General features: G+C 55.5%; 2 protein-coding genes across 2 annotated transcripts in view; both read right to left on the reverse strand.

Moving 5' to 3' along the window:
- FOSB (FosB proto-oncogene, AP-1 transcription factor subunit) overlaps positions 1-14,258 on the reverse strand; it is a 59,935-nt gene that overhangs the window by 42,193 nt on the left and 3,484 nt on the right. The window lies entirely within an intron of this gene.
- LOC115338049 (RAC-beta serine/threonine-protein kinase) lies at positions 97-6,951 on the reverse strand. The gene is made up of 13 exons (XM_030006480.2): positions 6,885-6,951; positions 5,675-5,803; positions 5,419-5,530; positions 5,071-5,224; positions 4,717-4,848; positions 4,159-4,224; positions 3,939-4,007; positions 3,215-3,337; positions 2,614-2,742; positions 2,166-2,380; positions 2,001-2,088; positions 1,806-1,908; positions 97-1,509 (listed from the first exon to the last, which is right to left on the reverse strand). The coding sequence occupies exons 1-13, from the start codon at positions 6,928-6,930 to the stop codon at positions 1,430-1,432; spliced, it is 1,446 nt and encodes a 481-aa protein (XP_029862340.1). The 5' UTR covers positions 6,931-6,951; the 3' UTR covers positions 97-1,429.

Raw genomic sequence — 14,258 nt, forward strand, 5'->3', positions numbered from 1 at the left:
CAGCTGGGGCCCTCAGCCTCCAATCCCCCTGCCCCAGAGCAGCCCAAGATCCTAATTCCTCCAAAAAAGAAAAAAAAAAAAAAAAGAACAACAACAAAAAAAACAACCCCCCATTTTATTGCTTGTACCGTACAAATACGAGGGCAGGTGAGAGCTGCCAGCTGGCTGCTGCGCCCGGGATGCCAGGCCACTGCCACCTTGTTGAGGGGGTCTCATCCCCCCCCCCCCGCCCAGCTCCGGTATTTTTAAATTAATTCAACTGAATTTGGGCAACTAGGAACCAAGAAAGAAACAGCAACTTTTCTCAGTTCCTCCCTGCGGGGAAGCGGTACCAGGCACCAAATTCCTACCTCCAAACTGTGGCCCTGGTGTCAGCTGCGCCAGGAGACGCCGGGTGGCAAGTCCAGCTTGTCACTGGCCTGGCTTGTTGGTGCGGGCACTGTGGTGAAGGTGATGCTCCCCAACCGCCGGGTCCCACCGGCGTTGTGCCATGCCGGCGGGGTCTGGAGCCAACAGCCCCGGTGACAGTGGCCTCTACAGAAAGGCATCCATGGAGCATCTGTCGGGTGTGGATCAATGGTGCATTGCCAGAATAAACCCAGTCCCGACACTGGCAGCCAGGGTTGCCAAGCTGCCGGTGCGGTGGCAAAAAGCCCTGTCCCTCTGCAACACCTCTGGCGACGCCATCATCCGCTGAGGATGCTGGAGGATGTGGCCAGTGTCACTGAGCCTGGCATCACTGCGGCTCCTGGCTTTAAGGCACCGGAGAAGCCAAACTATTGCTTTTAGGATTGCATTTTCCTTAGGGCCACGCTGGCCGGCCGCAGGGTCGAGGCACTCCCCTCTGCCAAGGCGCTGATCCAGGGATACTGTTGGTTTTCGGTCACTGCAGGTTCAGTTCAAAGCAGAGGTGGGAGGATTTGAGGGGCTAAGACATGCACCCCACAGTCTCAGGGGGGGTCCTGCCCTATGGTTCCCCCCTTCTCCAGGCAGCCAGCATTGGATCCCGGCCATGGGGGGGTTTTTTCCCCTCCCTACCGCTGTCAAAACGGCTTCTCCCCAACTGGGAGCCGTGGGTTTTACTGGGTGGAGGGCTGGCTGAGCTTCAGGGGGGTCAAGGCCACAGTTGTGGGGAAGTGGGGGTTGGTTTAAAAAGCTGCGAGCACTTCTAGGAGTTTAAAAAATAAAAATAATAATAACAAAAATCAAAGCAGTCCTAGGCTAGGGGCAGGAGGCACGGCTTGGTGCCATTGGGAGCCATGGAGCAAGAGCACTTTGTAGGGGTATGGCTTCTGAAAGGTGCTGTGGCACAACGCTGGTGAGCCGCAGCTTCCCGCCCCCCTTCTGCCAGGCATGGAAGAAAAATCCCCCCCGCCGTGAGTGAACCCCCAAACCCTCCTCCTCGGAGGCTGAATCCCGCTGCTACCGGTTACTCCCGTATGCTGGCGGAGTAGGAGAACTGGGGGAAGTGCGTCCGCTGGTCATTCTCCAGGGAGCCCATGTTGTCATCTGCAAAGCCAGGGACAGAGAAGGGTTTGAGGGTGAGGGACAGGCTGATGAAGCCTCCCTGGTGTCTTCACAAGTTTCCCTGCTCCCTCCTGTGGCAGTGATGCCACCAAAGCTGCCCAAGACCTCTCCAGGGCAGCGAGAGGGACCCTGAGCTTTTATAGAGGTGTGACAGCTATGCCACCAGCCCCTCAGGTGACACCCACCACCATGATGGTGACAGGAAAATAAGGTTGCATGAGAGGAAGGTGTATAGGTGACAAAGGGCGTTCCCATTTCTGGGCAGCACTGGCACTCACAGCGATCCGGTGGGGTGATGGTGATGGATTGGGCGGTGAACTCGTCATCGAAATACCGTGTGTCGATCTCAGACGTCACTTGGGGCTTGAATGGCGGGACCAGCTGATGGAGAACAGGATAAATTTGCTCGCCAGCAGTGCGCCAAGTGCCTGCCTACCCCTTCACCCCCTCAAAGCACTCCCTTCCCTTCCTACCTTCTTCTGAACCACGTCCTGCCAGTTGATGGGGGCAAAGAAGCGATGCTCCATCACCTCCTTGGCATCGCTGGGACCCCCGCCGAGCCTGCAGACACAGAGAGGCATGTCCAGAACTGCCAGCGGTGCTGTGGTTCCCCCCGTCCATCCCCAGTGGGCCCTCACCTCTGTTTGGGATCCTTCTTGAGCAGCCCAGCCAGCAAGGATTTGGCCTCAGGGCTGAGGGTACGAGGGAAGCGAATCTCCTCCATGAGGATCAGCTCGAAGAGACGTTCGTGGTCCTGGTTGTAGAAGGGGAGGCGACCACACATCATCTCATACATGACAACCCCCAGACCCCACCAGTCCACGGCGCGGCCGTAATCGTTGTCCTCCAGGACCTACATGAGGGAATACGGAGAGGATTGTGTCGACGAGGCCAAAGAACCAGGCAGCAACACAAGGAGGGAGAAGGGAAATCCATTCTAGATACAACCCCTCCTGCAACCCAAGTGTTTGGAAAAAGCCCCTGCTGAACCACTGCCATCTTGGACTTTGGGAATAGCCTCCACAGAAAAACCTCTTTGGCACAAGAGTTTCAAGGAAAGCCTGGCTGTGGGAATGCTTTAAGTACCTCCGGAGCCAGGTACTCGGGAGTGCCACAGAAAGTCTTCATGGTGGCTCCATCCGTGATGCCTTCCTTGCAGAGCCCAAAGTCGGTGATTTTGATGTGGCCATCTTTGTCCAGCATGAGGTTTTCCAGCTGAAAAAAAGCAGACAGGTGGGAGAAAAGGTTTGGAGCTGAGCGAAGTCAGGAGCATGGGAGTGGGACACTGCTCCCCAAAAGGCTCCATCGGATGGTTGGGGTCTCAATCCATCATTGCCGCATCACAGGGATGAGGGTGACACCTCCCCACAGGGCCAGCTCACGCTCTCTTCTGCTGAACCCGAGCTCCCACCCTCCCTCCTGCAACAATGTGTGTGAAAACATCCCCAGCCCCAGGCGGAGAGCAGCTCTTCGCCACCCACAATAAGCGAGAGTGGGGAAAGGGCTCACATCAACTGAGTGCAATGCTCTGCCAGCTGAAACCTTTTGAAGCCCCTCAGGGTGATTTTTAGGAGAGCTGGGAGCAACTCCACACCCCCAAACACCAGCCCAGGAAGATGAAAATTGCGCTGGCGCTAAGACAGGGCGAAGGCACTGCTTATGGATACCGCTGTCGCCAGGTTAGTACCTTAATGTCCCTGTACACCACGTCCCGGGAGTGCAGGTACTCCAGCGCAGAGACTATTTCGGCACCGTAGAAACGGGCTCGGTCTTCCGTGAAGACGCGTTCTCTCGAGAGGTGGAAAAACAGCTTAAAAAAAAAAAAAAAAAAAAAAGAGAGAGAACAGCTGATCAAAAAGTGCTTAAAAAACCCCACTGAAACCCATGTTAATCGCTCTCAGCACGCAGCTAATGCGGTCATATGTGTCCTAAGCTCCTCGCCTTGAGCGATCAAAATATTGACAGGCTCCACTGTGCCAGCACAGGCTGGGGGGAAAACGCTGCCGTGCATTGCCTGCAAGAGGGGCTGTGCCACTGGTTGTGTTCCCCCTTGCAAGGAAAGTGCGTCAGGGTGGAGAAACAAAGCTGGACACCAGCACAGGGTGGAAGATAACAGAGCCAGTGATAGCTGGAGGTGCTGTGGTTCCACAGCTCCCTGGGTGATGAAGAAGAGGGCCCTGGACAGTTGTTTCATGCATGCAAAGGCCTTGCTGCGATATCAAGCGCGAGACAGGCGAGCGAAGAGCCAGGAAAGCTTGGGCAAGAGGAAAGCCACGTGCTCTACCTCCCGAAACATGTGCTGAGGGGAGATTGTGGAATAAATTATCCACCAATGAGCTGAAAACAGCGATTTGACATGCGGACAAGATCCTTCCAAGCCCTGAGGAGAGCATTGGGTCTTAAGCTCCCACCTCTCCACCATTGGCGTACTCCATGACAAAGCACAGCCGGTCGTTTGTCTGAAAGGCGTATTTCAGCGCCTGCAAGAGCGGGAAAAAAAGGTCTTAGAGAAGCTGTGGGGCTCCATACTTCCAGAGAAGGTAGTAAGGGGAAGGAACAGCTGTTCTGGGGCGTGCTGGGCATCCCAGCGTGCTGCCCCTTTGCTCCCTCACTACCACCAGCCGTACTTACAGTAAGGAAGGGGTGCCTGGTGTTCTGCAGTACCCGGCTCTCTGTAACAGTGTGCGCCACCTCATCCTGCAAAGGGAGGAGAAATTAAGTGCCATTTATCCCCCATTGTTTCTGAAAAATCAGAGATTTTTCATGGCTGCCAACTATTCCCAGAAAAAAAAGCCAGGGATGGGAGCTCCAAGCGCCAACCTCTGCCCCGTTTTTGTCCCCATGGGGCGAAGGGTTCGTTGGCCGGATCGTCCGGAGGAGGACGTGGCCGCACTGCATCCCGAGAGAGGCAAGTGAGTGGATCCCACGATGTCACCCAGCTGTGCGTTACAAAACACACCTGGAGTTTTAAAATAAGGGTAATTCCTGGAATCCCCCAGCATTTAGAGCACAGCAGGAGCTGGCCATTGCTTGGGAGCTTTGGAGGCATGTTTTGAAAGCCCTCCCAACATTCGGGGGTTTGGACTACATGACCTTTAAAGGTCCCTTCCAACCCAAACTATTTTATGATTCTGTGATCCCCTAAGCCCTGCTGGCTCCCCTCACCCTCCACTGGGGTTTGGCACTTACTTTTGCAATGATGACCTCTTTCCGTAGGATCTTCATGGCGTAATAGCGGCCAGTGGCCTTTTCCCGCACCAAGATGACTTTGCCAAAAGTACCCTTTCCCAGGAGCTTCAGGTAATCAAAATCATTCATGGTCTGGGGAGAAAGGGGGAGATGGAGGTGAGAATTTGCAGCATGGGCAAGCGGGATCCGGGATGGGAAAGGGTTTTCTGAGCTATTTCACCCGCCATTATCCTGGTGACAGCAGACACCATGGGGATGAGGTTTATCCCATAAACCTCCCTCATCACTTGGCAGTCCCAATCCACCACAATCCTGCTTGCGGCAAGAGACGGTGCTGCGCCGGGGGCGACTTACAGCTTTGGTGCGGGTTTTGCTGACAGCCACCTCCATCTCCTCAGCACCGGTGCTGTCATTAGGAGATCCGCACTTGTAATCCATTGTGTCCGTCTCTGGTTCCTGGTTCTTCAGGCTGTTTGCTACTGTCTGGATAGCTCGCATCCACTCCTCACTATGGAGAAAAAGGGGATTGGTGGCACAAGGAGGTGCTGAGGATCACCACAGGGGGCTGCACCTGCCCCTCCAGCCTTTGCAGGCAGATGGGAATCACAGCTGAGAGATTTTGGAGCTCTCCTGCAGCTAGGATCAACACAACGTGCTATTTATCCTGGATTCCCAAAGGAAAGGGCCATCCCGCATGCATACCGCTCTTCGGGAGAGTCCACATGGAAAGTCCTCTCAATGACTGTTGTCCACTGCAAGCATCGGATGACAAAGGTGTTGGGCCGAGGCCGCTCAGTCTTCATCAGCTGGCACTCTGTGTAAAAAAAGGGGAAGAGGATGGTTTGGGATCAAATATCCTCAACCCAAAATCTTCCCTAACAGCATCGGTGATGAGGACACCCTGCCCAACGCTGGCTTGTAACCACGGACAGCCCTGAAGCCACACGTGCCAACATACCTGCCACGGAGAAGTTATTGAGAGGCGGCAAGCTGTGGTCAGACGTCTCTGGCCGTTCCTTGTAGCCAATGAAGGAGCCATCACTTTTCAGCAGGAAATACCGGGGTCGCCATGTTTTGATGTACTCCCCTGTGAGAAAGAGGGGGGCGCAGGGGGTGGTGCAGGTGTTTTCAGGGAAGGACCCCTCGCAGGGGGTCCCACTGCTGAGGTGGAAAACTAAATGGCAGAAAGACCCCTCATAGACAGAAAAATAAGTGGATATTTTTCTTCCGGCTGTTTTCTAGGAGCTGCTTCAGAGAAGCTCCTGCAAAAAGCAGCCAGCTGGTGTAATTTAGGAGAGGTGCGAGCAGCATGTTAGCCTGAAACGTGCTTGATCTGAGGTAACACAGCACAAAAAAGCTTCATGCTTCCCCTGGCAGCTCAAAAATTGACCCAAAGCAGCCTCAGCAGCTCTGGATAAAGAAAGAGCATCAGAGAGAGGCCCTGGCTTCCCTCTCTCCAGCTATATTTGCCCAGAAGGACGAATCCATGAACCTGCTAGACACAAGGATCCAGCTGGGTTGCCGGTGGGAGAAAGGTGGCTGGAGGCAGATGGCTTTCACACCTGGTCCCCTTGCAAACCGCCCTCAGCAAGGGAAGGAAAAATAAGAGCCACCATCAATGGGTCTAAAAATAAACCCCCATGTGTGCAGCTGCTACAATGCTGCAACATTCCCCTTGTAGGGCTAAAAATAAAGGGGCTGGTTGGGGGGTCTCACTGCAGGGCCACTGCAGCAGGTGGCTTGGCAAACTGGGTTAGACTGTCTGCGAAGAGATGTTAGGATTGTCCTCCGGCTTCCCAATGCGGCAAGCAATTAAAAACGATGCTGCTGGAGGATTTGCTTGTGGCACAGACTGAATGCTAGTGAAGCGGTGTTGCTGATTGCCAGGTGAGCTGCTGAGTTGAGCGAGGAGCAGGAGAAAGCTGAAGAGGGAAGGCATTGGTGGGTTTCGGGATGCCCTGCGGTGCCAAGGTGCCTTGTGCCATTTTGGGGCGAGGGGAAGCAGAGACCGCCCTGCATTTGCGCTGGGGAAAGGTTAAAATTGCCAGTAACTGGAAACCGGAGCTATCCTTTCCCGGCAGCAGCTGCAGTGCCGGATTCCCTACAGTGACCCAGCCTTGGAGATATGCCACTGCCACTGAGCCGGCTCCCCGGCTCGCCTCCCTCACCTCTCTTGTGCAGCCAGCCCTCCTTCACGACTGACACTTCATTCATGGTGGTGCCGTGGGCTCTAACCCCCTTCAAGAATTCTTGACTGTCCGGGTGGTGGGGCACAGGAAACAGGGCGCCTAGAGAAGCTGTGGATGCCCCCCACCTGGGGGTGGTTCAAGGCCAGCTGGGAGGGCTGGAAGCAACTTGGTCTAGTGGAGATGTCCCTGCCCACAGCACAGTGGTGGATGGTCTTTAAAGTCCCTTCAGCCCAAACAATTCTGTGATTTTGGTCGTTGGGAGTAGCTAGACAACAGTGGGGAGGGGGTTCGCAGATGCCCCAGTGTGCGGGAGATCTGTTAGTTGCTGAGCAGCCAGTTTAGAGCTCACTCGAACCGGGATTTGCCAAGCCACTCATAAAACCCTTCTACCCCCTAAGGTTCTTGTTGGAACAAGGGTCTTGATTCTCTCTAGCTTCGTTCCACCAGGGTATGTGACGGCGGCAGATTTGAACAATCCAACGATCCAGGAAAACGCGCGGGTTGACAGCAGAATGGAAGGGAAATGACATCATTAACCATGCCAAGGGCACCAGCCGAGGACAAAGAAAATTCCTGGAGCAGCAAGCGGCCAAAGGTACAGTCGAAGATTTTGATCTTCATTTCTCTTCAGAGCCCACGTTAGTCCAATTAAGCCACATAATCATTACAAATACCCATAGAATTTTCAATCCAGAGAGTACGGTAGAAGTTGTGTTATTCAAGGATATATTTATCACTGCGAGCCGTAAGTTCTGCTCAAGTCCATCTTCAAGCCTTAGGAGAAGGGGGCAGGGCTGTTTCGCACGCTTTTACGAGTGGATTTTATTTTGCCGGGGTTGGCCCTGACAGTAGGATGGGGCTGAAAGGCCACAAGCCGCGGCACTGACCCCAATGTAGTCATTTCCGGGGAAACCCAAAAACCCATGTTTTCTTGAAAATGCAGGTCTGCAGGGAGTCCGTCTTTGACGGCTGGGAGCTGAGGCAAAAAGCGGATGCGACCCACAGGAGGCAGGTGGAGGGGGACCAGGGTTTTTCAGCTGCAGGAAGCATTTCAGCCGTCACTCGCAGCAGCTGTGCCAAACCCATGAGATCCCCACATGAGAGTCCTCTCCACGACATTATTGTGGGTTCACAGCTGCCCGAGCTTACCCAGGAGAGAGCTGAAGGAACCTTGAAAATAAACAGGAAAATGGTGGGGAGGAAACACCAGGGAAAAAGAGGATGGAGCCACCAGAGGCAAGAAGATCCCCCAGTCTCTGGGTGATACCCTCATCTGCACTCTATTTTGACCCTTTAATGGTGGATACAGGAGGTTTTTCTTGCTCTCTGGAGAAAATGCTTTATTTGGGGGAACAGGCGATTTTTTCTCTCCTCTGAGGGGGTGAGACTTATCCTCAGCGTGGAAAGTCTCAGGGGTAAAACAAGTTCAGGACTCAGGCCCTCAAGAAAAATAAGATGGGGAATGATTTTATGGTGTGAATTTTAGACACTGTTGTGTAGCCTAACGTAAATTTAATTGCGCAGGCAGCGTTTGCGTCTTACACCTCAAAATGCTTCTAGGGCGAGGCAGAGTCCATCTGCGCCTCTGTGACAGGGCAGAATTGTGGGGGGGCGAAGGGAACAGGAGGTAGTAAATCGAAGCACCCAAAATGGGGGGTGCGGGGCTGACGGGCTACCCCCTTGTTCCCAGCCCACAGGGGTCTTCGCAGACTGGTGGACACTTGGGGACCGATGGGGACAAAGCCACCGGAGGTGACGACGCACTGCATCTTATCCAGTACGCGCGGCGTCCTAAAAAAAACTCACCAAACCTCCCCGTAATGGAAAGCACTGAGATGGAGGGCACCCCAAAAAAGGCGAAAAGCCCACCAGTTAGAGCCAAAACCCAGTCACTGTCACTGCCGCCATCCAGCAGCTTGGTCATAGGAATGCCACTGGTATCCGTATGGTGGCGAAACCACAACCGGCGGCATCCAAAATTGGCAGCATCAATATTGCCGCGGTGCCAGTCGAAGCCCAGGATGGCAATGTCACCAGCACAAAAGGATAAAAGCGAACCCGAATTTCGGGTGACGATCAAAAGGGACCTGTGGGGGTGCGGGAGGTGAGCAGCACAGCGAGAACCCCGGTGCTCAGATGGACAGCGCTGGCACCGTTTAGCGTCTTTAAACGGCTGGGGAAGAAACCGGATTGATCCCGCGATGCTTCTTCCTGCACGGTTTTTTTGCTTTGTCTGCTTCCCTCCTGATGGTCACCCGCTGTCCACCATCCCAGTTATTCACCCTCAAGAACCGGCAGAGTCTCATCCTGCCTTCCTCCTTGCCTATCCCACGGGGAAACAACGCTAATCCCACAGGGAGACACTTAATCCCACGGGGAAAGGCTTAATTCCATAGGGAAACACTAATCCCACAGGAAAACAGGAGAGAAGAGGGGGAAAAGCCCTTCCTGCCAGATTTCCTGCCTGCTGGGCATCCCTGCCTGCCCTGGCCCACAAAGCCGGTGGGTGCGAGGCCAAATCGTTGCTCTCCATCTCCTACCAGCATAAAACCTCTTCCCCGCTGCCCCCACCCCCCCATTTTTCCCTTCTCTTCAGGTTCTTCCTGTATTTAGGAGTTCAGACCTGGATGAAAGAACTCCATAGAGAGAGGGTTTTTTCCCTATTTTTTCTGTTTTTTTCCTCTGGAGGGTTTTTTTTTCCTGTATTTAGGAATTTGCACCAAAGTGACTCCATAAATAATCATTACAGAGTGGCAGCTTGCTGCAGGGATCCTTAATTTTTAAGGATTTCAGAGCAGCCTCCAAAAAAAAACCAGAAAACAAAAGCTTAAAAAAAACTCGTTGGGGGCTCAAAAAATCCCCAAATTGCCTTGTTTTAAGCGACGCCTTCAATCTGCTGCTCGCAGTTTTCAGCTCAAGCTCATCCCAATGTGCACCTAAAATGGACACCGTGAGGGTTTCCAGAAATTATTTATTTCCCCCAAAATTTTTTTCCCCCAAAATTTATTTTCAACAGCGTCACGGGGGGTGCCTTCACCCTGCGCCTGTCCAGCATTGCTGCAAACCCTGAAAAGACATTTTTTCTCCCCAAAATAAAGACGGGGGGGGTGGAGGCAGCTGCGTGGCAAGTCAGGGTCATAACAGTGAGTCTTTTTAATAAGAAAAAACGACTAATTTCTTTATTTTACCCTATTTTGGGAGGTTTTATTTGCGCTTCGGGCGTTGTTTGGTGTGTGAAAATGAGTGGGTTTTCCCAGTTTTTGGCTTTCTACATCACCCGCCAGCCCGCGGGGGAGCTTTTTGCAATAAAGCGTGGAAACAGCTCTGTTTGGTGTCAGTTGAGCCCCCCCAGTCTGTGGCCAGGAACACCCCCCCCCCCCCCCCCCCAAAAAAACACCTCAGGGTGCTGAGACTGGAGCAGCTCGTTGCACCCATGGGTGGTGTGGTGTGCACCCAGGGGTGGGGATGCCCACGCCTTGTGGGCATCAAGCACGCATCATTCCCATGCTCCTTGGCCGTGCGTGGGTAGTCATATAGAGTAGTTATTCCACTATATTTAAATGTATGCAAATGAGCGGAAGCGGGAGGTGTTTCTACCCCCCGCGGGCGGGGTGGGCGCCGCAGGGCGGCAGGCGCATGCGCGTTGGGAGGCGGCGCAGCCCCGCCCCTCTCCCGCCCCCTGCGCGCAGAGGCGCGCTGCCCCAGCGCCGCATGCGCACTCGGAGGCGGCGACGCGGCGCATGCGCAGTACGGACCCGGGGCAGGCGAGCGGGGTCTTTCCCTCTCCGTCCCCCCCCCCCCCCTCGACACCCCCCCCTCCCACCCTCCCCCCCGTCCGTCTCCGCTTCCTGCGGCGTGGCCGGAGCGGCGGGCTTCCGGGAGCGCGGGCGCCGTCGGGGTTGATAAGGCGGAACGGGGAGGGGGGGGAGCCCCACCGCTACCGGGATGAGCGACGGCAGCCGGCCGGGCCTGAGGCGTCCATGACAGGTGAGGCGCCGGCCCTGCTTCCCCACCGCCACCACCACCACCACCCCGCGTCGCGCAATGGGCTCGCCCGTCCCCTGCTGGGCGCCGCGTGGAACGCACCACCCGCGCCCCTCCACCAGGGGTGCGCGGCGCCGCCCCCCTCCCCCCCTCCCAGCGCCGCGCAATGGACCCGTCCGTCTCCTGAGGGGCGCCGCGGGATCCGCAGCACCCGTGAAGTGGTCGGGGGAGGGGGGGGGGGGACAGGCGGGGGGCGAGAGCGCCCCCCCCCATGGCCCCGCGATACGCCCGCCCGCCGCGGGGCGGGGGATGCTATGGGGAGTGAACCACTCGCCGCTAGGAGGGGGGGGAATGCAGTGGGGGGCTAAGCTGGGCTGGGGTGGCCTTACAGTGTGTGGGGGGGGCTCTGTCCTAGGGGTGGTTGGACTGGGGAGTCTGTGCAGGCTGGGGGGGCCTGAAATGCGGGTCCATGGCAGGCTTGGGGGGGCCTGTCCTAGGGGCCTGAGATGGGGGTGACTGGTAGATTGGGGGGGTGCCTGAGCTGGGGGGGGCCCTGGCAGTCCTGGGGGTGGCCCTGGCAGGCTTGGGGGGGACTGAGGTGGAGAGCTCAGGCAGGCTTGGGGAGGGGGGGGGGGGCGGCTATCCTAGGGGTCTGATGTGGGGGGCCCCTGGCAGGCTGGGGGGGCTATACTAGGACCTGGCAGGCTTGGAGGGCCCTGTCCAAGGGGAGGAGGGTGGGGGCTTGGAGGGCTCCTTGTGGGCCTCTGGGGTTTGGGGGTTGTCTTTTGCCTGGGGAGGGGGCTTTGCCATGGGAGAACAGGATCTGGGGGCTCTCTGCAGATTGAGGCACCTCTGCTGGGTAGGGAGGCTGTGCTGGGACACACACCCCCACATACCCCCCCCCCCCCCCGCCAGTATCCTCCCCCAGGGAGGAGCAGCAGCAGTGGGGGACCCAGCCACCCCCTGAGCGAGCCCGCCCAAGTGCTTTGCCCCCACGTAAGTAAGTAATAACTGCAGCCTCCTGCCTGCCTCTGCAGCCTGGGGGGGTACCCGGCACCCAACCCCCCCTGCCCCTCTGGAGGAGGGGGCTCGGGCTGTGTTGTCTCTGCGGGCTTTCGGCAACGACACCTTTCAGACCTTCTCTGAAAAGCTCCTCACCGCGCATCCCCGGGACAGGATGCACGCCACCACACTTTGAGATCCAAATCTTTTACGGCGCCACTTCACAGCTGGTTTAAAGTTTCTTGAGCGCGCCTGAAATGGGGCTTTCTTGGTGTGCGTTTTAATCACCGCTTTTCGGTGCGTGCCTGGAAACCACTCTCGTGGCATCTGTGGGGCTGTCAGGATCCCTTGGTGGCAGATACAATCCCCATCCATCATCGGAAATAACCATAACAATCAGGGCTCAGAGAACGTGTCTAACGACCGCTGCTTGTTCCCGCTCTTCCTTAGCTGTCAGGATCGTATTAAAAATCCTCCAGTGCCTTCAAGGACGAGGACGGGACCATGATGGGGTTTGATGCTTCAAGCTACTGGTGATTCCTGAATCACAATTCTCCCGCTGTCGTAATTATCCTTAAACACACCCAAAAAGCAACAATTTGTTGTTTTGTTTTTTTAAACCAACACCGTCTGTTTTTTTCATATTGCTGTTGAAAGAAGACTCGGTTGGCTGGGAGAAGTCCGCAGGCTCCGGGTTTGAGAGCCTCACCGTCCCGTGCTTTGCACAAAAAAATAATCAAAGGCCAAGTACAATCAATTGAAGGCTTTTACTTGCAGCCAGGATAATTAGCACAGCACAGAAAACAAGCCCTGGATGCGAACGAGCCCAGACCTCACCGAAAACATCTTTGTTCCAGCACTGGGTTCGAAGGCTCGTTGCATCCTGACTGTGTTTTACCCACCTCCAATGCTGTGGATGCGCTGGCATCTCTCTGCTGTGCTAAAGTGTGGCCACAGGATGAGCCAATCCCAAAATCCTGCAACCTCCATCCCTATCAAATCACTCATTTAGGGGCTGTTTTTCATAATTTGGGGGATTTTTTTATTAAAGCCTCTTGTGATATCATTTGCATCTGTGGTCCGGATCCCTTGTGGGACACTTGCAGCAGGCTCAGCCTCTCTGGGCCAGCTCTGAAATTAATTAGAGCCCTTTTCTGCAGCAAGCTTTTTATTTCCTTTTTAATTAACATCAATGAGCTCTTTGCCAGAGCCTGACTAGGAGCAGATCCATCTGGAGATCCACCCTTCAGCAGCTGGAGAAGCATTAGCTCCATGCGCTGCAAGGTCCTGCCTGTATTTATTCTGCCTGAATTGCCTGGCTGCCTGCCCCGCATCCTTGCCCACTGCTGGGCGAGCGGAGGAGCCTCGGGGGTGAGCGGAGGTCCCCAAAATTCTCCTCCCCATCTGGGATTGCAGGAGCATCCCAGGATGCTCACAGGGCAGGGGGTTCCCATTGGGAAGGCATGGGCAGATTTACGTGAGCAAGGAACAGAAATTATTTCCCTTCCGCCTGCCATGCTTCCCTTCGGAAAACCCCTTGTCCGTGTAGTAGAGGGAGCTTTAAAGGTGAGATGAGAGGTTTTAAAATGAGGCTGCAGGTTTGGGAGTTAGGCAGGTGCTGGAACTGATCCACAGGGATTGGAAGGGAGTGGGAGCTCCCATCGGGATAACACTGTGTCCAGGGAATTCGTCTCAGGCTGCTCTGGCTCTTGTCTTGCTTTGGATGCAGCTGGAAAACCCCAAACCCTTGCGGCTGGCTGCAAATCTATGGGGCTGGGTTTTATGGCAGGGGATGGCGGGGGCAGCGAGCCCAAGGTGACTTTGGGGAAACCCAAGGTGGGGACAATCCCCTCCAGCCACTGCCGGGACGTGGCATGTCCCCTTGTCCTGCTGCCTTCCGTCGCCCAGCACAGTGGGATTTTGGAGCCCAGGGAGTTAATCCTGTCAGGTGACTGCGATTAATTTTTCTCTAGCTGTTTGTTTTGCAAGGGACTGTGCTCCCCCCCTGTGCTTGTCCAACCCTCCCAAGGGTTTTTTAATCCCGTGTTGTGTGGCAGCCAGGTAAAGGGACAATGCCAACAAACCTGCTCCATCCCAGCATCTCCAGGTTTGCAAGGCCTCCATGCTGATTTTTAATTTTGGGGGTGGGTTTTTTTGGGGGGGAAACTGGTGCAGCGGAAGAGTTTTTAATCAGCATTTGGGGGTGGCTTTGTGCTGAAACTGGCTGCCTCCCCTCGAGGGAGGGGAAAGAAGAGCGTCAGGAACTTTGCCAGCTTTCCTGACAATTCTCTTCTCCCGCAGGCGTGTCTCTGCTCCCTCCCGCTCCTCCCCGCCGCCGTCTTTGCCACTCTCCCGTCCTGCGGAAGA

The sequence above is a fragment of the Aquila chrysaetos genome (genome assembly GCF_900496995.4).
Source record: "Aquila chrysaetos chrysaetos chromosome W unlocalized genomic scaffold, bAquChr1.4 W_unloc_9, whole genome shotgun sequence".
Classification (NCBI taxonomy): Eukaryota; Metazoa; Chordata; class Aves; order Accipitriformes; family Accipitridae; genus Aquila; species Aquila chrysaetos.